The 20,281-nt window shown below is 37.1% G+C and overlaps 2 protein-coding genes across 5 annotated transcripts in view; both read right to left on the bottom strand.

Moving 5' to 3' along the window:
- The window catches only part of LOC127421556 (protein spire homolog 1-like), a 77,416-nt gene extending 63,499 nt beyond the window's left edge, over positions 1-13,917 (bottom strand). For all 4 annotated transcript variants that reach the window (XM_051664683.1, XM_051664682.1, XM_051664680.1 and 1 more), the window contains exons 1-2: positions 13,478-13,917; positions 3,603-3,634 (exon numbers count right to left, since the gene is read on the bottom strand). In XM_051664683.1, coding sequence (XP_051520643.1) covers positions 3,603-3,634; positions 13,478-13,790 — 345 coding nt within the window. In that variant the 5' untranslated portion in view covers positions 13,791-13,917. The remainder of the gene's footprint in view (positions 1-3,602; positions 3,635-13,477) is intronic.
- A 3,139-nt stretch (positions 13,918-17,056) lies between these two features.
- On the bottom strand, positions 17,057-19,842 carry si:ch211-215i13.3 (brain and acute leukemia cytoplasmic protein). Its single transcript, XM_051664179.1, has 3 exons — positions 19,563-19,842; positions 19,179-19,312; positions 17,057-18,926 (listed from the first exon to the last, which is right to left on the bottom strand). Exons 1-3 carry the CDS (start codon positions 19,744-19,746, stop codon positions 18,747-18,749), a joined length of 498 nt encoding a protein of 165 aa, XP_051520139.1. The 5' UTR covers positions 19,747-19,842; the 3' UTR covers positions 17,057-18,746.
- Positions 19,843-20,281: the final 439 nt, after the last annotated feature.

Here is a 20,281-nt window from a genome sequence, read left to right on the forward strand (position 1 = left end):
TGTCTAGTACCCCCAACCTTAAACCTAACCATCAATGGAGTAAAAATTTAAATGTTAGAGGGAAAAAGGCAACCTCTTAATTGTGCTCGTCACAGATTATACGAACGCTATTAATTCCTGGTTTCTAACGTGGTATCCGAACCCGGGTCTCCCACGCTGCTGACGTGATGGTATCCGAACCCGGGTCTCCCACGCTGCTGACGTGATGGTATCCGAACCCGGGTCTCCCACGCTGCTGACGTGATGGTATCCGAACCCGGGTCTCCCACGCTGCTGACGCGATGGTATCCGAACCCGGGTCTCCCACGCTGCTGACGTGATGGTATCCGAACCCGGGTCTCCCACGCTGCTGACGCGATGGTATCCGAACCCGGGTCTCCCACGCTGCTGACGCGATGGTATCCGAACCCGGGTCTCCCACGCTGCTAACCTGATGGTATCCGAACCCGGGTCTCCAACACTGCTAATGTGATGCACATCTGGTCACACCAAAGGGGAAGGTAAACACACTGGAGCCAATGCAAACACACTGGAGCCACATGTTTGATAGGAGATGCCGCTTGTCAGAGAGTCGGCATAATGTAAGGTACCGGAAGTATCAGAAAAAAACACGCCGACCTCCTGTGTGATCATGTTGAAACTGAAGACAGACAGCTTAGGCCTAAAACAGTGTACTTATGCAATGTGTGAACGCAACCGCTTCTAGCTATGCAAGTTTAATTTCAGGTGACACTGCATTCTGAAATGTTATGTTGCTCCCAGTGCGGTCAGAACCACTTCTATGAAAACTGTTTGAAGAGAACCTTGCAGAGCAGGTTAACGTCTGTGTCTATAAACTGTCAACATGTTTATAGCTAGTTAAATTATTTGAATAATAACTTTTAATAAATCACATTTAAAGGTAACTCTTACTCTATTGCTCCTTTGAGTAGTGAGGTTTGTTACCATCACTGTAATACAAGGAACGCACATTAAGTATGTACAACGGGACCACATGTTTGCAATGCACTGAACAAGCCTTTGACTCTCCATTTGTACTTTCATAAGAGTATGTTTCTGGCCTCACAGTAGGGCTGCACAATAAATGGAAAAAATAATAGAAATTAAAATTTCAGCTGTCACAATTATATAATCAAGAAACGTGTCAATTACAGTGTTCCATTTAGGTGTACTTTTCTTTTTTTTTTGGCCCGTTGTGTGCATACTCTAATATCACACGATTACTGAGAGAGAGAGAGTGAGAGAGAGTAAGAGAGAGTGTAACAGTCATGCAGAACAGAACACACCCTGCCTCATTACATGCCTCAGACAGGGTACACTCTATGAAGAGGAGAACGCCTAAGCCCAAAGCCCTTATCTCCCTGAGTGTACACATCAAATAAAATGGCAAGCAGGAAGCAAATTTAACACTCACCAATTATACTTGTATAAGTAAACAACAATAAATGTTGCTTATCTGTGCAGTACATCTACTCCATAGGTCTTGTGTATAGAGGGAGGCAAGATTCTGTAGTTCGGATCTTTGAATAACTTCACATTTACCGTCACGGGTACTGTCCTTTTTGTTTGCAAGTTTGTGCGTGTGTAGCTGTGTGGGCGCACGCTTGCATGTGTGCATCCCCTGTGTGGACCCATCTGTTCCTGCTGAGGGCATTTTAAAATCACATTTCGACAAGAGATCTTCCTTCCGCTACCAGGCTAAGCACATTTCCAAAACAAGCAGTGAACAAAGGTTTCATCTTAAAAATGTAAGGAAAGTCCAGTTCATTCGGCGACCACTTTGGTATGCCCCCAAACAGGTATTTTCTAGTCATGCAAGTGCAGCTCCTTTGAATGGGGATAGACCGAAATCTTCAAAAGTGTCAACTAAGGCAATAAAATCATAATGACATAAAATTATAAATGAAAACTCTTTTTTTTTTTTCTTTTTCTTTTTTTTGGTCCAGCTATAGTCCGACTGGTTCAAGCTTACAGAAAGGCTACAGTAACTCAGATAACCACTCTGTACAATTGTAGTGAGCAGAAATGCATCTCAGAATGCACAACAAGTCGAACATTGAGGCAGATGGGCTACAACAGCAGAAGACACATCGGGTTCCACTTCTTTCAGCCAAGAACAGAAAGCTGAGGCTGCAGGGGGCATAGGCTCACCAAAACTGGACAGTTAAAGACTGGAAAAAACATAGCCTGGTCTGATGAATCTCGATTTTTGCTGAGGTACACAGATAGTACCCCCACTGTAGCCTCAGCTTTCTGTTCTTGACTGACAGAAGTGGAACTTGACATGGTCTTCTGCTGTTGCAGCCCATCTGCCTCAAGGTTCGACTTGTTGTGCATGCTGAGATGTTATTCTGCTCACTACAATTGTACAGAGTGGTTACCGGAGTTACCGTAGCATTTCTGTCAGCTTGAACCAGTCTGGCCATTCTCCATTGACCCCTCTCATCAACAAGGCGTTTCGGTCCACAGAATTGCCGCTCGCAGGATGTATTTTTGTTTTTCGCACCATTCTGAGTAAATTATAGAGACTGTTGTGCGTGAAAATCTCAGGAGGTCAGCAGTTACAAAAATACTCAAACCAGCCCGTCTGGCACCAACAATCATGCCACGGCTGAAATCACTGAGATCACATTTTTCCCCATTCTGATGGTTGATGTGAACATTAACTGAAGCTCCTGACCTTTTTCTGCATGATTTTATGCACTGTACTGCTGCCACATGATTGGCTGATTAGATAATAACATAAATAAGTAGGTGTACAGGTGTTCCTAATAAAGTGGTCACTGAGTGTATAATCGCACTCTGAAACAGGACTGACAACTGTATTCTGCTACTGTGATAAAGTGAAACTGACTCTTTTAACCAAAATGTGGGACATTCCTACAACCCAAATGCTCTGCTTTCTCCAATTCATTTTCTACAAGTTGTTCGACTACTCTTATACAGTCTTTAGTATAACTTACATACTTGTATGCATGCCTATCTCCTGTTTATACATATAAAAACTAAATGAAAAAGCAGTAAATATGCCATATCCTATCTGAGTTGGACAGCAGGAGATCTCCTGGTGTCGAGAAGCTTGGGAAAAACTGTATTTCCGAATGGTTTACAGCAACGCTTTGGCTAGTTCCCAGACAGGCAGGAGGGAGCTTTAGAGATGAAAACACTGAGTCTTTGAGGCAAGCCGAGCTCCACACAGTCGTCACACCAACAAAGAACAAACAGTTGTTAATGAATACCATCAAGAGAGTGAGTTGAGACGATGAGGTTGCCAAAGACACAGATATTCCTGAAAACACACACACCTAAATCTCCCTGGCAAACGTCGACACTACTGACATGGACAGCAGCAATATCAACCAAGCTGAGGATCATGGAGTGACTGCAACACCTGGAAACCTCCAGAAACTAAACATATAGAGAAGACAACTACAGTAGTTCTGTCTCTCTCTTGAGCGTTCAGCTAATCTCAATAAATAAACGCACAGTATCCATAGTTTAAAGATGATGCCCTTTACCGAATATAGCAACAAAATGACTTTTTGTTCTCAAAAGTCAAAAACCAGTCTTGCACCTCAACAAAAGCAAACAAGATGACTCACCTCTATTGATGTACTGGGTGGAATGGGTTTATCTGTAACAGGGAACAGAAAAAAAGAGAAAGACAATTAAATATACAATATAATTCTAAACAATGTTCTATATATGGCATATTTCATTTGAGAATTCTATTTAATCATGAACTTGAGAATAGAATAAAATCTAGAACTAGAAGGGAGGTGCGGAAGAAATAATTTCACTGACATTTAAATGAACATTTTGGAGACGACTAGTCAAAAAAGTAAGAAAACTTCAGAAAACAGTCAAAAAACATTGAGTTTATGTAACTCATTTAAAATACTTAACATATTTGCTAAATTCCACTGAAAGGGGGCATTTATCTGTGACGTGCTTGCCTTGCATTATTATCATTGTACATTAAATATAGAACATGACACGTTTTCACTATCAACATTCACAAATACAGGCATATTTATTGAAAACAATTGTATAAACAGTGCAGGACCAATAGGTCACCCTTATAGCCTGTTCTAAATGGAATTCACAAAGTAAAAGTTACTTAAGATATTAAAACAGTCAGGACATTGTTGAAAATAATTAACAGGTAAGCCAAATCTACGAGAGAAAAAACATGTGCTAAAAAGTTGCGCGCATTTCACGACGTGCATTAGCCAATGATCTACAGTAATATGGCTCGGTAAACAATGTTAACCATAAACAGTTACGATATACAAAAAATACCTATAGAATGGAACAAAATAGGCCTGTGAGAAATGTGCAATAAACCTAATGTATTCTAAACATGACATGCGCACAGAATAAAAGTTTAATCCTTTAATCAGTCGGCACCTCGTTGAAAATAGCCTTCTTAATCAGCAGGGTAAAAAAAATGGCATAGCTAGCCTAATTTTCTAGGCTACTTACTCAAAAGCATACATTTTTGATGAGCAAATTTAATGCGTCAACATGGTCTTGTGAAAGACTGGACTTGACTCACCTGAGGTGATTATCCTGCACTTGAAAAAGCCCGCTCAGCGGAAAAAATAACTTGCAAGCACACACAGATTTAAAGACTCAAATGTGAAAACATCCATAGCGACTTGCAGGCCAACTTTTCACAAATCCGCTTCCCACAACACCACCGAAGTGATTTCATAGCTACTTTACTGAGTTTGCTTGTCTATCGAGAGGACATTTTCCTGCGCGCGTCACGAGTGAGAGGGGGAAGAAGCACGTGCAGCCTAAGATGAAATGAAACTTTGTATCTGCTCCAGATTTCCTCTTTCGACTAATATTTGTATTATTAATTATATTTTGTGTAACATTAACATGACAGTAATTTAAGCGCAGCCTTTGTAAAAATATAAAGCCAAACGTAAATTTGTGAAAATGCTGAAGAGTTTAATGGGGGAAAATGTTAACCGACTAGTAAATTCCAGTGTCGACTAGCAGCATCAGTACCGTTTAGTCGACTAGTTTCGCACATCCTTAGAGTCGAATGGCTCCTTTACTGCATCCATGCTATGTGTGATTAGAATTAGGCCTAAATGTTTTGTTGTTTTTTATAAACAACTGACTGTAATGAACAGAAAGGATTTTAAAAGAGACATTATTCAATGACAAATGGATGGTGTGCATCTCATCTTAGGACCCACAGAACAAGTTAAACTAAACTTTTACTCTCAACATGCAGTGAAAGCATTTCAGTGCTGAACTTTTCCGCTACTATATTACTCTTTAACTGGCATGTGAAATCTGAACATTTACAAGCCAGTGGCTAATCACAGACATTTGAGTCAAATAGCGCAAAATTTGGTCGCATTGGTTTTGGGATTCAAGAAATGATATGGGGATTGTTCAAATGAAGATTGGAAAATCTATATTTTTATCCAGCCCTAGTTGCTATGCCATTGCATGTGCTTTATGGATGGTTGCTAATGTGTTTCTAGATGATTCCTAAGATGATTCCTATTCTGGCTGGGAATAGTAACTTGGTTTATCAAGCATGAAAAAGGACAAAAAAACACCATGAAACCAGCTAATAAGTAAATATTATTTATAATTGTTTGTTATCTTTACAATGCAACATCATGTATCATTCCTAAAGCAGAGAACCTTGTCATAATTATTCACTAATTTGAATAAATTTGACTGGTAAATAAAAGTAGTAATTTTTTACTTACATTTTCGAAGCTGGTGTTCCGAGCAAACACTGTTGAATAATTATTGAGCTTGCATGGTTTCACTGTTTGCAAGTTTATTTGCACCATTTCTTTTTCATTTTGTCATAACATTTTGTAACTTCTTGTTTTGGTGTATGAAGTTCAGATTCTACTCAAAATTACTCATTCATTAAAAAAAACATTATCTGTCAATTGTTACAGTCATCGTATTTTGTGCACCATGTGTTGATGCCTGCATGCACAGCTGTATATTTCCTTTCTATCAGCAGCAATGCAAGGTTATGTTGTCTAATAGACTACATGTGGACATGTTCCCTGCAGGGTATTTCTCGTGTGTTACATGATTAATCTGTTTACAAGGAAATTTGAATTGTTCTAATAAACTATTAATTTAAGTTTACGTTTATTTAAGTACCATGTACATCATATTTGTAAGATGTTACTATATTAAATGAAATGTTTAAGTTAAATTTATTCACTCACTTTAATCAATATTATTAAGTATATTTTACTTCATTTTATACAATGAAAATGTACTTGAAAAATTTGCATAAAAAAACAACAACAAAAAAAAAACCACAAAAAAAAAAGTGTGTCCAAAAACTAAATTAAGTTAATCTTACTAATCTTTTTTTTTTTTTTTTTTTCAGTGCATGGGAAAAAAAGTAATATGAGTTTGGAGCTGCATTAGGGTAAGTAAATAATGACAGAATTATCATTTCTGGGTGAACTATTCCTTGAAACTTATGGTTAAGGATTTTTCAAAACCGCTAGAATCCTTCTGCAGAAGCATGTAGAATGGGTTGCAGGCAAGAATAAATTTAAAAGAAGGTAAATTGACCATAATACACTCCTCCCCCATTTCTACATTACAGAGAGGGACCCAGGGGTCCATCTCAAACAGCCTTCACATGAAATATTTAAGTCAAATCAAAAGGGCGCAGGGTCGAGAGGCAATTTGTGCTGGTTGAGCCTGAGATATGAACATCTGCACAGTGGTTCAAACCATAATGTCTGTCTTTTCAACCCTCTCTTTAGTGGCACTGTGGGTGTAATGTTACAGTGTTAAAAGAAAGAGCCTCCTCTGAGACTGGCTGAGGCACACAGTTCATTGCTGCCACCAATGAATGAACCCAGTGTTATTGCAACGGACTCTTTCAACAGCTGAACATCAAACCTAACTGAGATTGTACAGAAATCTACACTGGATCATCAGAGTCTGACACCAATTACAGAACACCAACCCGAACTGCGAGAGGTATTAAATTTTAGTCTTTCACTAAGACATGCTTTTTACATTGTTGTATGAAAACATAGACGACTACTGTCATATTACCTTTCAAAAGATAAAAAGGGCTCACTGAACCTAATTCACACATCTTTATATAGTGACCTGGTTACCATGGAAACCTTTTCACCGGATTGTCTGACGCAGTAGAAAAGTTAAAATCTCCAAAGATGTAAACCCTACCTACAGCTGAAGTCAGATGTTTACATACACCTTAGCCAAATACATTTAAACTCAGATTTTTCCAATTCCTGATATTTAATTGTAAAAAACATTCCCTGTCTTAGGTCATTTAGGATCACTACTTTATTTTAAGAATGTGAAATGTCAGAATAATAGTAGAGAGAATTATTTATTTCAGCTTTTATTTCTTTCATCACATTCCCAGTGGGTCAGAAGTTTACATACACTTTGTTAGTATTTGGTAGCATTGCCTTTAAATTGTTTAACTTGAGTCAAACGTTTTAGGTAGCCTTCCACAAGCTTCTCACAATAAGTTGCTGGAATTTTGGCCCATTCCTCCAGACAGAACTGGTGTAGCTGATTCAGGTTTGTAGTCCTCCTTGCTCGCACATGCTTTTTCAGTTCAGCCCACAAATTTTCTATCGGATTGAGGTCAAGGCTTTGTGATGGCCACTCCAATACCTTGACTTTGTTGTCCTTAAGCCATTTTGCCACAAATTTGGAGGTATGCTTGGGGTCATTTGTCTATTTGGAAGACCCATTTGCGACCAAGCTTTAACTTCATGGCTGATGTCTTGAGATATTGCTTCAATATATCCACATAATTTTCCTTCCTCATGATGCCTACTATTTTGTGAAGCGCACCAGTCCCTCCTGCAGCAAAGCACCCCCACAACATGATGCTGCCACCCCCATGCTTCACGGTTGGGATGGTGTTCTTCGGCTTGCAAGCCTCACCCTTTTTCCTCCAAACATAATGATGGTCATTATGGCCAAACAGTTAAATTTTTGTTTCATCAGACCAGATGACATTTCTCCAAAAAGTAAGATCTTTGTCCCCATGTGCACTTAACTGTAGTCTACCTTTTTTATGGAGGTTTTGGAGCAGTGGCTTCTTCCTTGCTGAGCAGTCTTTCAGGTTATGTTGATATAGGACTCGTTTTACTGTGGATATAGATACTTGTTTTCTCCAGCATCTTCACAAGGTGCTTTGCTGTTGTTCTGGGATTGATTTGCACTTTTTGCACCAAACTACGTTCATCTCTAAGAGCCAGAATGCGTCTCCTTCCTGAGCGGTATGATGGCTGTGTGGTCCCATTGTGTTTATACTTGCGTACTATTGTTTCTACAAATGAACATGGTACCTTCAGGTGTATGGAAATTGCCCCCAAGGATGAACCAGTCTTGTGGAGGTCCACAATTTTTTTTTTTCTGAGGTATTGGCTGATTTCTTTTCATTTTCCCATGATGTCAAGCAAAGAGGCATGGAGTTTGAAGGTAGGCCTTAAAATACATCCACAGGTACACCTCCAATTAGCCAATTAGCCTATCAGAAGCTTGACATAATTTTCTGGAATTTTCCAAGCTGCTTAAAGGCCCGGTTAATTTAGCGTTCACTACCGTTCAAAAGTTTGGGGTCACTTGCCTTTAAAGTTTCTCATGATCTTAAAAATCTTTTGATCTTAAGGCGTATGCTTAAATGTTTGAAATTAGTTTTGTAGTCAAAAATATAATTGTGCCAACATATTAATTTATTTTATTACAAAACAAAAAAAATTATATTTGTATTTTATATAAAATAAGAAAAGCAGCAACTAAGTGCTCAACATAGATGGGAACTCCTTCAATACTGTTTAAAAAGCATCCCAGGGTGATACCTCAAGAAGTTGGTTGAGAAAATGTCAAGAGTACATGTCTGCAAATTCTAGACAAAGTGTGGCCACTTTGAAGATGCTAAAATATAACACAGTTTTGATTTATTTTGGATTTTTTTTAGTCACAACATAATTCCCATATTTCCATTTCTATTATTCCATAGTTGTGATGACTTTACTATTATTCTAAAATGTGAAGAAAAAAAATAAAAAAATAAATAAAGAATGAGTAAGTGACCCTAAATTTTTGAACGGTAGTGTTTGTAAACTTCTGACCCACTGGAATTGTGATATAGTCAATTAAAAGTGAAACAATCTGTCTGTAAACAATTGTTGGAAAAATGACTCATGTCATGCACAAAGTAGATGTCCTAAACGACTTGCCAAAACTATAGTTTGCTAATATGAAATTTGTGGAGTGGTTAAAAAAAAAAAAAAAAAAAAAAAAATTGTTTTAAAGACTTTAACCTAAGTGTATGTAAACTTCTGACTTCAACTGTACCAATCCAGTTTGTAATGTCAATTTCTTCTATTTCTTTTACTTTACTCTTCAGCTTATTCAGAAAACAAGTCACCAAATCTATCAATTACTAAATATGTTAACATTTTTATTTTCATAATTTTGCCAGATAACAAACATAAAATGTTCTTATGCTTTTAGTGCAATTACAACATGACAAAGGAGCCAGTCTAATTCCTACAGGCAACTAACAATGTGCATCACTTAAGGACAGAGAGCAAAAGCAAGGCTATCAATCTCAGATTAACCTTTATTTTACAATTAGGCTTCTCAGAAGCTACAGAGCTCCAGTACGTCAGGTGCCACACATCTGAGTTCATTGAGGTTCACTCAGAGGGTTGCCACACCTTTTGACCAATTAATTTCCATGATTTTTCCAGTCAATTTATGATTACTGGATTAGTATTTAAAAATAATTCCATACTGCATTTGCAAAGAGCAATTTTTAGCTGATGAATTGTTGTAGAGCTGAGCATAAACAGAACTATTTTTATGCATTTTATTAACTTGTATGCCTTTTTCAGGCTGGGAAATAACAATTTAAAATTTGCCTGACATTTCTTGATTTTCCAATCACATCTGAGGATGAATGTGATGCAAAATTTTAATTTTGTGAACTCTAATACAAACCACATGGTCAATTTTGAAGACATAAGTAGAAGTACACTTCAATGTCATTTAGCTACCTTGTTAGGATACATACTATTTGCAGGGTTGTAGCAAATATGAATCTTAATCTAGTATTAGCAAGTAGAGAAAACAGAAAAAGGAGTGCAAGAGTTGTCCAGGCAAGAAATAAACATCAACAAAGCACTGCCTGACCCTTGGAGACAGAGTTTGGCTCTAAACATAATCACAGCCCTGAAAAATAGATTTTCAAACTGTTTGATGGACAGATTTATTCACTGTGAATAAATCATTACTAAAACTGGCAAAGTTCACAGCCAACAGTCTGATATCATTGGTTAGTCAGCATAATTGGAGCAGACCAGCATACTTCCCAAGGGTAGGGTTGCACCCGCTGTGCGTAAGGTCTCAATTAAGTTGAGATGTAAAGTTCACACTAACGGCTTAGTAACTACTAGTTAGTTTGTAACTAAGTCAGTGCTTAATTTGGTTGCACCACCTTTTCTGAAGGCAAGACTTAACTAGTAGGGCGTAAGCTCTCCGTAAAGTAATGCGTAGTCCTATAATATAACGTTTACTTGTACTGATCCAATAAGCAGCCTTCAAATTTGATACAGAAGTGTTAAAAAGCCGTGAATTTCAGTTTGATCTTGTTACGGTTGTTGTTCAAACCTTGTTTGCTCACATAAATGTCAGCTGTAATAAATTATATCCCCATTAAAATATGATACGTAATAAAACAAGATTTCATTAATGGTATATTTATGTAAATAATGTTTAATAACTGTATCTAAAATGAATAAGGGGCAATAAATAAATAAGTACTAATACAACAGGCTGGAAAAATAGAAATGTATTCATTTTAATATCTATTTCGTATATGTTGAAACTTGACACCGGGCGGAGTACACAGGAAAGTGCACTGTTAGATCGGTTTCATGCTGAAGTAGTAAGTTTTTTACATAATCTTTTCTCCCATAAATGTAAACGAGTGTAAATGCCAACATCATCATATATGTCGAAAGGACTGAAGCCTGTCAACTGAAACATGAGCTCATTGATGTGATTGAGTCTGCTTTTTTATTCCATCCGTTACTCCTGGTCAGAGGCTTCTGTAAATATTTAGTTTATATGTAGGGTTACGTCCTACCTAAGTTTAATGGTGCAACTCTCAAATATTTAGTCATGCGTAACTAAGTGCCCATTTACGCCACAGCTAGGCTAAGTTCTAAACATCATCACAGCCCTGAAAAATAGATTTTCAAACTGTTTGATGGACAGATCTATTCACTGTGAATAAATCATGACAAAAACTGACAAAGTTCACAGCCAACAGTCTGATATCATTGGTTAGTCAGCGTAATTTGAGCAGACCAGCATACTTTTTACAGTTACGTCATGGCAACAAAACCAAGGTGTGTTCCAAACTGCACATTTCTGCACTATTCTACGTCATTTTGTAGTGCAAGTAGTATGTTTTTGCTGAAAATGCAACAAAAAGAAGTATACTATGAGTACCTGGAAGATGCACTTCTTCAAATGTAAAAATGAGAGTGGAATGTCGGACACTTCATGCACTTAGTGCTTGTGGCTTGCTGTATGTAGCTGAAGGGGCAGAGTTACCTGGCTGCATTGCTGGTCTGACAAAACAATTGTAAATAACAGAGAATGTGGCAGCTAGCGAAACTAGAGAAGACAGCACCTTACAAATGTGAGTTTGTACTGTAAGGTCATTTCAAAGGTATTTTCCAATATAAATGACTTCAAACGTGAGATCCGAATGACCTCAATTTTTGAGTCCCCCACCTTTCATCCCTCCAAATCTCTCACAATGGATGGAAAAGTCTTAAAAGGGAATAGGGCATAGGGATGATCACTTTGGCAACACACCCAAAGTTGTTAAATTGCTCGGATTTTATTTTTCACAGAAAATGTTAGTAAGCGATTTTATCACACTAAAATCATGTTAACATGCATATTGTTTACGAATTTTGACTATATTTTTGAACCAGTGAGTACTTTAACATTTACTATTTGGCCCCATTCACTCATTGTAGCTGCCTCACTTTAGCATAGATGTTTTCTTTTTTTAAAGAAAAGGAGGGACGACTCAAAAATTTTTTTTATGGTAATCAACATTAGGCTATGTCAAATGCTGTTGACTGAGCTTAACTTGTATTAAACCCAAAATATTCCTTTAATAGGAGGTTAAGTTATCAGCTAACCGCAGGTCATTTACAGTTTAGTACAAGGCCTGCATCTAAATTACTACAACATGGCAAGCAGATGACATCCACGGAAGTGCCCCTTGGACAATCTTTCCCCTGAACGATATGGAATCAGCCTTGTAATGCAGCAAAAGGAATAAATGCAGAACCCCATATCTAATTCCTGGTTGGGTAGAATGAAGTGACTGAGACCGTCATCCCAATAATTACACTTATGGCTGGCATTCAGATTAAATCCCATAGGAAAAAAGAGATGGAAACCAAATCTAAAACCCTCAGGCTTAGGAGCCCAAATGACATAACGGCTGGGAAATTAATTACACTTGTTCTCGCTGTGAAAATCACTCTCTCTATATTAATTGAGGGGCGGGGGGAGAAGCTTACCTTAAGGAATGTTTGGATTGGAAGAATTAGAACCTACTTATTTTAAGCATACTCAAATCACAATAGTATTTGGTGGTTCTCTCACACTTAAAAAGACATAATTTTCTTAAAAGTCATTTAACTATATCTTTAAACTTAAATTTTAAAAATCAATATTATTATATATGTTGACTTATTTTGTACTTAGAAATATTTCATTAATTTAGAACATTAAATGGTCTTAATTATTCAAATGTGGCATACTTGTGTATCCTGGACAATAGACTAAATGTTAAATCATGATGATGGTTAGTATGCAAGGTATCACTCGAGCACTAGGCCAAAGAGCAGGTCCCTATTGTGTTGTCCCTTGACTCTGAAGGTGCTTATAGATTAATCTATCACATGGCTCCATTGTTTACAGTCACAAATTGGTCGGCTCGATATAATCAGACGATGGGCTACTGGTATTAGTGAAGAGAAAGTGGTTGTATAGTGGAGATGTGCATCAGGACAACCATGAATCAAATCTCTCTTGTAACTAAAAGTAAATAAAAGCTTATTAATAATAAAGATATACATTAATTAATATAAATTCTGAAATAAAATGCATGTTCTGTCGTAATTGATGCTAGATTTGAGGTGAAGGTAAATTATCAATTCTGTCCATATATATATATATATATATATATATATATATATATATATATATATATATATATATATATATATAAATAGATATAAAAGGCCTCCATAACAACACTGGTTATATTTACGTGGCAGTCTGATGCAGCTGTAAATACGCAGCAAGTTGCCATTGCTTTCCAGCTACCAACATTGACTCATGTAAATATGATGATGGTGTTTACCTGGACTGCTCTGTTGATACAGTTTAACTGCCCCGTCCTTTCGGATCCTCACATCTTCGGGCCCCGCGATGCGTCCAGGTGGACTCACACCTCTCTCTTTCCGCCTCTGCTTCTGCGTTAACCACTTGCAGCACTGATAACACACGGCCCATGCCTGCTCTTCATTAATCGGTTGACTGTACAGTGTTAAAATCTCTTCCAAAGACAATTCATCTTCACCACCCGTACAATCCATCCTGATGTCTTCGGTTTTCGCTCTTTCTCCGGGATCCTCGAGAACCGACGGTGAGATTAACACTCCTTCATCAGTCATTCTTCTTCTCCAGGCTTCCCGAGAGCAGTAATGACTGTATGCTACTGTGTTAAAGGGATAGACGTATGTTTACGTTAGGTCTGTCATCTAGAAAACGCCGCGCGTCCTCCTCTGCCGCCTGTGTTGTTGCTTCTGCGCTGGAGCTGTTGGACTGGAGGATAGTGCTCGCGCTGAGAGGCGGTCATGTGATTTCCGCAGGGTCTCAGAGGCAGTTATGTCCTTCTGCCCGTTGAAATGAACCAAGAGGATTAAAAAAATAAATAAAATTAAAAAAAAAACCTACAAATAGCATTTGACTGTGTTAATCCTTTTTTTTTTTTTTTTTTTTTTTTTTTTTGATTAAACACTCAATAAATTAATTACAAATAAAAATCAGAATGTTATAGGTCCACATGTATAAATAAAAATCATATTCTAATCCACAGTCTATACGTAAATATCACTGGCAATTCAAAATATTAAACCCATAAAATTTGTTATCCAAAAAGTGAGCACCATGTGGGCGGTGTCAGACAAATATGCTTGAGTAATTAACAATTGGATAATAAAACTGTGCAACAATTATATTTAACATAGGCTGTAGGTTAGCATTTAATATTTAGATTGACCAGTTAAACCTATTGATTACCTATTGATTAACATACGATTACTTATACATCAATGTATAAAATGGTAAAATGTTAAATTTCACAATTATTTTAACTGTTTTTTTTTTTTTTTTTTTTTTTGTTGTTTGTTTGTTTGTTTTTTACTAAATTTGAAAGCATTTTAGACTGTGGCTCATTATTTTTTTGTAATTGAAACTTTCGCTGCTGAAAATGTGACCTTAGGAAGACATCTTTTATTTGCCTAAATAATAGACATACCCTCTAATAATAATACCCACTAATAATCTTTTTCATTGGGGTCCTGGGTAGCTCAGCTAGTATTGACACTGACTACCACCCCTGGAGTCGTGAGTTCAAATGAGTTCCCCTAAACAACCAAACTGGCCCGGTTGCTAGAGTCACATGGGTTAACCTCCTCATGGTCGCGAGTAGTGGTTCTCGCTTTCAGTGGGGCGCGTGGTAAGTCGTGCGTGGATCACAGAGAATAGCATGAGCCTCCACATGCTGTGAGTCTCTGAGATGTCATGCACAGTGAGCCACGTGATAAGATGCGCAGATTGACGGTCTCAGAAGCGGAGGCAACTGAGACTTGTCCTCCGCCACCTGGATGAGATGAGTAACTGCACCACCACAAGGACCTAGTAAGTAGTGGGAATTGGGCATTCCAAATTGGGAGAAAATGGGATACATTTTTTTTTCTTCTAGTTTTCCATTTTCATAGCAATCATAGTCAGAGTGATGGATCTGGTAAAATTATTCATATGTCTCACACTCTTAAAATGTTATTCATTTCTACCTTTAAACATTTTCAAAAGATTGATGTCAAAGTGAAGGTCCAAATCACAGAAATGGTCTGTTGTTACGTCATGTCTAATGTTAAGATAAACTACGGCATCTAGTGGTTATACAGACACACTACTTATATAACTGTTTTCAATACAGAGCAAACTGTATGAAATTAAATGCCTGATGCAACCACAATTTTCTTTGCAAGACAGGACAAATCCCAGACTGTGTTGGTCGGATTCAATTTAGTCCACTGTTTAGTCCTTGTCAACGGCAAAGAATGCATTTTTATTTTAAATTTAAAAAAATAATAACTATAAAATAAACTGCTATGATACTCAATCACCTATTTAAACAATGAATGGGCTTTTAGTGTCATTTCAAACACTTATTTACACCAAAGGAATGAACAAAGATAAAGAAAAAGTGCCTTTAATATTTGACAAACCAATTAAAGGAATGTTCCGGTTTCAGTGCAAGTTAAGCTCAGTCGACAGCATTTGTGGCATAATGTTGATTACCACAAAAATGTATTTTGACTCGTCCCTCCTTTTCTTATAAAAGAAAATAATCAAAAATCTGGGTTACAATGAGGCACTTACAATGGAAGTGAATGGGGCCAATCCATTTCTAAAGTAAAGCCACTGATTTTAGTGTAACAACATAGCTAACATACCCTTTCTGTGTAAAATAATATCTAATTTTACAGCTTCATTGCCATGATGATGTAATGCTGTAAACCCTAAAACGGCCTTAAAAACAACAATTTAAATAACTTTACAGCTCAAATAATACACCGGTTGTAACAGAAGAATTAATGTAAGTGCTTTAAATTAAACCCTTGCGTACTTTTCATTTTAGACTCACACTTGTATTTTTCACAGCCAAATTTATTTATTTATTTTTATGAAAGAAATGTAATAACTGTAACTTCAATAAAGCGAAAACACTAAAGTTGTGCATTTTGGGGGGATTTTACACTATTTAGATCTTATCTACCTTTAATTTTCTCAATTACACTATTACTTTGCATATGCAAATAAGCAAATCTATGTTAATTTCACTAACGTAAAAACATACACTTCTATAAGTTGAAACATGAAGAAAATGTGAGAATGTCATATAGGGGCAAATAGCTGCCATCTGGTACAAAAAAAGAACAATTACATGACTTGAAAATCATGTAATGATAAAAAAATAACCAGCAGATGGCTGCAGAGATCCACTAATTCATTCCTGGTTGTAACAAGATGAATTTGTGTGTGTGTGTTCTGCATTGTGGATGTCTTATAGTCTCATCCATTCATTTGTGTGTGTGTGTGTTCAGAATTTTGGCTCAATTATTGATTTTATTTGACAAAAAATGTTAGTCTCACCCATTCATTCCTGTGTATGTGTTTGTGTTAGCGCATGTTTTCTGCATTGTGGATGTGTTATAGTCTCACACTTTCATTTCTGTCAGTGGTTGTTCTGCATTGTGTCTGAATTATTGATTTTATTTGTCAAAGTCCAAAAAAATTGCTCTGTGTTATAGTCTCGCCCATTCATTTCCTATGGTCATTCAAATTTGACCCTAAAAAACACGTGTTGCTTTTTTTTTTTTTTGTTCATGCACTCATTTTCCCATTGAATCCAGACCAAGTTTTTTGTGTGTTCAGATGGCAAATGTAGGAAAAGTTACCAAGGCTCAAGCCACTCAGATGAAGTATACCATTTTTATAAATTAAATTAAAATTGATTTAGGTCAAAAATGACCAAACAGTGCAGAAAAGTTACAGAAAAGGAGGAATGAGTCCAATTATTTTTGTGGCAATCAACATTATGCCACAAATACTGTCACTGAACCCAGAATATTCCTTAAATGTTGTCAGTTTTACATACATATTTTATTACATTTTTCATTCAAGCAAGACAAACATATTTGGTAGGCTACTTTTTAATATTGGTATTAGAATTGCAAAATGCAGTGCAGATAAACATTCTTAATTCCTAAAGATATTGAGATATCGGTCCAGTTGCAAGAAACCTCTTAAGTTAAGAAACCCCTAACTGTATTTCAAGGCTATTGTAACTACGGCTATGTTCACACAGGCAGAAAAAATCGGATTTTTTTTGGATGCTGTCACTCAGATCCATTTAGGCTTTTGTAGTCTGAACAGGACAAAAACACATTAAATCCGATTTTAACAAGCCTTATCCAAACCACATTGGTAGGTGGTTTGGAATCCGATTAAATTCTGATTTTTCTTAATGCGTCTCAGTCTGAACGGTCAGATTGGATTTCATGTGGGGGAGTTTTTCGTCATTTGCTGTGCGTGATGGCTGTTATACATCAGGTTTTGCAATGAGAAAATATACTGCGCTCAGAATGGCATAATCAATGCCTTCACAGGGCTCTTCAAATTGAATACAATAATGATGGCCATGCAGTAGGATCGTTACAAACAGAATTTTCAATAAAAATTACTTCAAAATGAGTTCAGCCTGTTTTATTACACATTTCAGCCCTACAAAACTCTCACAGTGGAAGGTAAACAGGGCATAGAGATCATCCAACACACGCTCACGGCAAAATTGGCAGGATTCGTACAACTTTTCTAAATTTGGCTAATTCATATGATATCGTGCGACTGCACTCGTTTGAATTCCTACGACTTTCACTACAGCCAATGACGTCGCTGGACATCGTTTCCATCTAATTCATGACAATTACTTACTTCTGTCACACACAACTGCTTCCTATCATGTTTACACACTCTACTGATTGGTTAAGTTTAGATAAGGGGTTTGGGTAAGGGCATAATATTAATAAGTATGTCCTTAACGCCTTGTGCGCGGAACTCATGCTTACTTCCGCATTAGACATCCGGGAATTTCCATATGATGAAGTCGTACGAGTTTATGCGAACAACATCGTGCGAGACCATACAAAATAGCCAACTCGTAAATGATGTACAACTTTTCATGAGATTGGGTTGGATTATACAGGACCCCAAAATAAAAGGCGTCCTGTATGAGACGTCATAAGTTCGGCCAAAATATAGAACGTCCCTGCTAAAATGGGCAGCAACAACACTAGCAGCAACAAACATTGCATATGCCACCTCTCCCAATTTTAAGCCGTTGTCTGTGAAGAATGTTCATATTTGGATACTGCCCTCATGAAAAGCATAAACAACTAATGTGGACGTTATAGCAAAAGCATCTAAACATAAAAAAATCTGATCCGGCCACATATAACTTGCAGTTTGAACAGTCACTGAAAAAAATTTGAGGAAAAATCAGATTTTTCCTGCAGTGTGAACAAAACCTAAGGGTTTTCTTGCAACTGACTGCAGAATAATATGAATGTGTGCATTGTTCAGTAAAGACAATGAGCATATGAGGAAATCAGGGTGCCACTAAACTGAGGCCAGAGTGCTATAAAATCCATATCTGACAAGCTAATGGTGAAATGTACCTTTTCAAAACCATTTACTGTAGGCAAAGTGTAATATTTCAACAACAGTGTAATACTGAGATGTTATGACTTGTGATAAAGCTCAATTTCTCTCTACTGCCTTTATGATTTCTCATTTAGCCCATAACTCCTCTGCGTTTTAGTGTGTGTGCTCTCCATCTCAGACGAAGATGAGTTTTTCCCACTTGGCTCCCCTGGGTAATAGGCAGCATTACTAACAGATGAAACATCCTCTGAACGAGTAGTTCCCTCCTTGGATGTTGTCTGCTTTGAGTCACTTATCTGCGGTAAAGCACAAACAAGCTGTCACCATAACACATGAAAAACAGATTTGTAAAGCTCACAATTCAAACATTGACACAGCTGCTCACTACATGGTTCATAACAGTCTCAGGGTTCATTTGTCTGTGCATTTACTAAACCCTGAAGTTGAAAGGATTTTACATCTTCAATCTTTGAATTTGTAATGTCTCATAAATATTGTGATACCTGTTTTTTAATTTATTGAATATTGTCTAAATGCAATACACTAACCTCATGACTACATTGGCAGTTTGTCCTTTGATGATTTGTACAGGGACTTGTAGTCAAAACCTGCTTCCCACATTGAGTTCCTGCATTAACCATCCGTCTGTCTTGTCTTGAAGCTTTGGTCTCCACACCTCTACCTGAGGAGTCAGTGGCAGTAATATTTATAAAAAAAAAATAATAATAAATAAAAAAAAAATTAAAAAAAACCTGTGGAAGCATCTTTTTTCCCCTAATAACAAAATTATTTTTTAAATTAGTTTAGCCTACAAAAGACAATCAAAGCAAGCTACTATATAAAGTCTCAGCATCTTATAAGATAAGGCTATAAGTTTGCAGTTAAATGTAGCTATTCCAAGCTTAATAGCTTTGTTTACAAAAATAGTATACCTGATAATTTTGCATTCTCTTTAATAGTATGGTTACATTCTCCACGAACGACATGATTCTTATAAGTCACTCCGTGAGGGATTTCAGCATCAGTATTGGTCAGCCACGTCGATTCAGTCTCTCTGGTCCAGCTCTCATGATATCGCGGTTCAATAGCATCTGCACGGCTCCCACCGCAGCCCATTGAAATAACATTAAGCGACGCATCGGCCGATAAAATTGTGCAGCCGAGCGCGAGAAGCTTCGCAATTTCTCTTGCGCTCTCTTCTGCTCACTCGAGAGCAGTGAGTGCACTTGTGCATCTGCTAAACTTCAAATGTGTCATCACTTACGTCACTGAGTGCAGGCTGCAGTTTAATGCTACAGAGGCAATTTTCACCAAAACAAACAAGAGACAAATGTGCTTGAACCATTTTAAACAAATACCCATCGGGTGAGTCTCACAAAACCTGTCAAGAAAATGTCCTAGTCATATTTAACACCAAATCAACTAAACATAATAATAATAATAATAATTTGCATAAAGAAAATTAAAGGTGCAATATGTAATATATTTTTCTGTACTAAAGCATAAAATTATCATAATATGTTGTCAGAGATTTAAGAAACATGCTGAGTTGAAATACTGGCTTCTCCGAAAACAATGCTACAGCCAGTATATTCTACTTTGAAATGTCTGTTCCGGGATGGAATTTCTGTTTGTGTTTTGGCCTGTGTGA

This window comes from Myxocyprinus asiaticus, chromosome 30 (assembly GCF_019703515.2).
Source record: "Myxocyprinus asiaticus isolate MX2 ecotype Aquarium Trade chromosome 30, UBuf_Myxa_2, whole genome shotgun sequence".
Lineage (NCBI taxonomy): Eukaryota > Metazoa > Chordata > Actinopteri > Cypriniformes > Catostomidae > Myxocyprinus > Myxocyprinus asiaticus.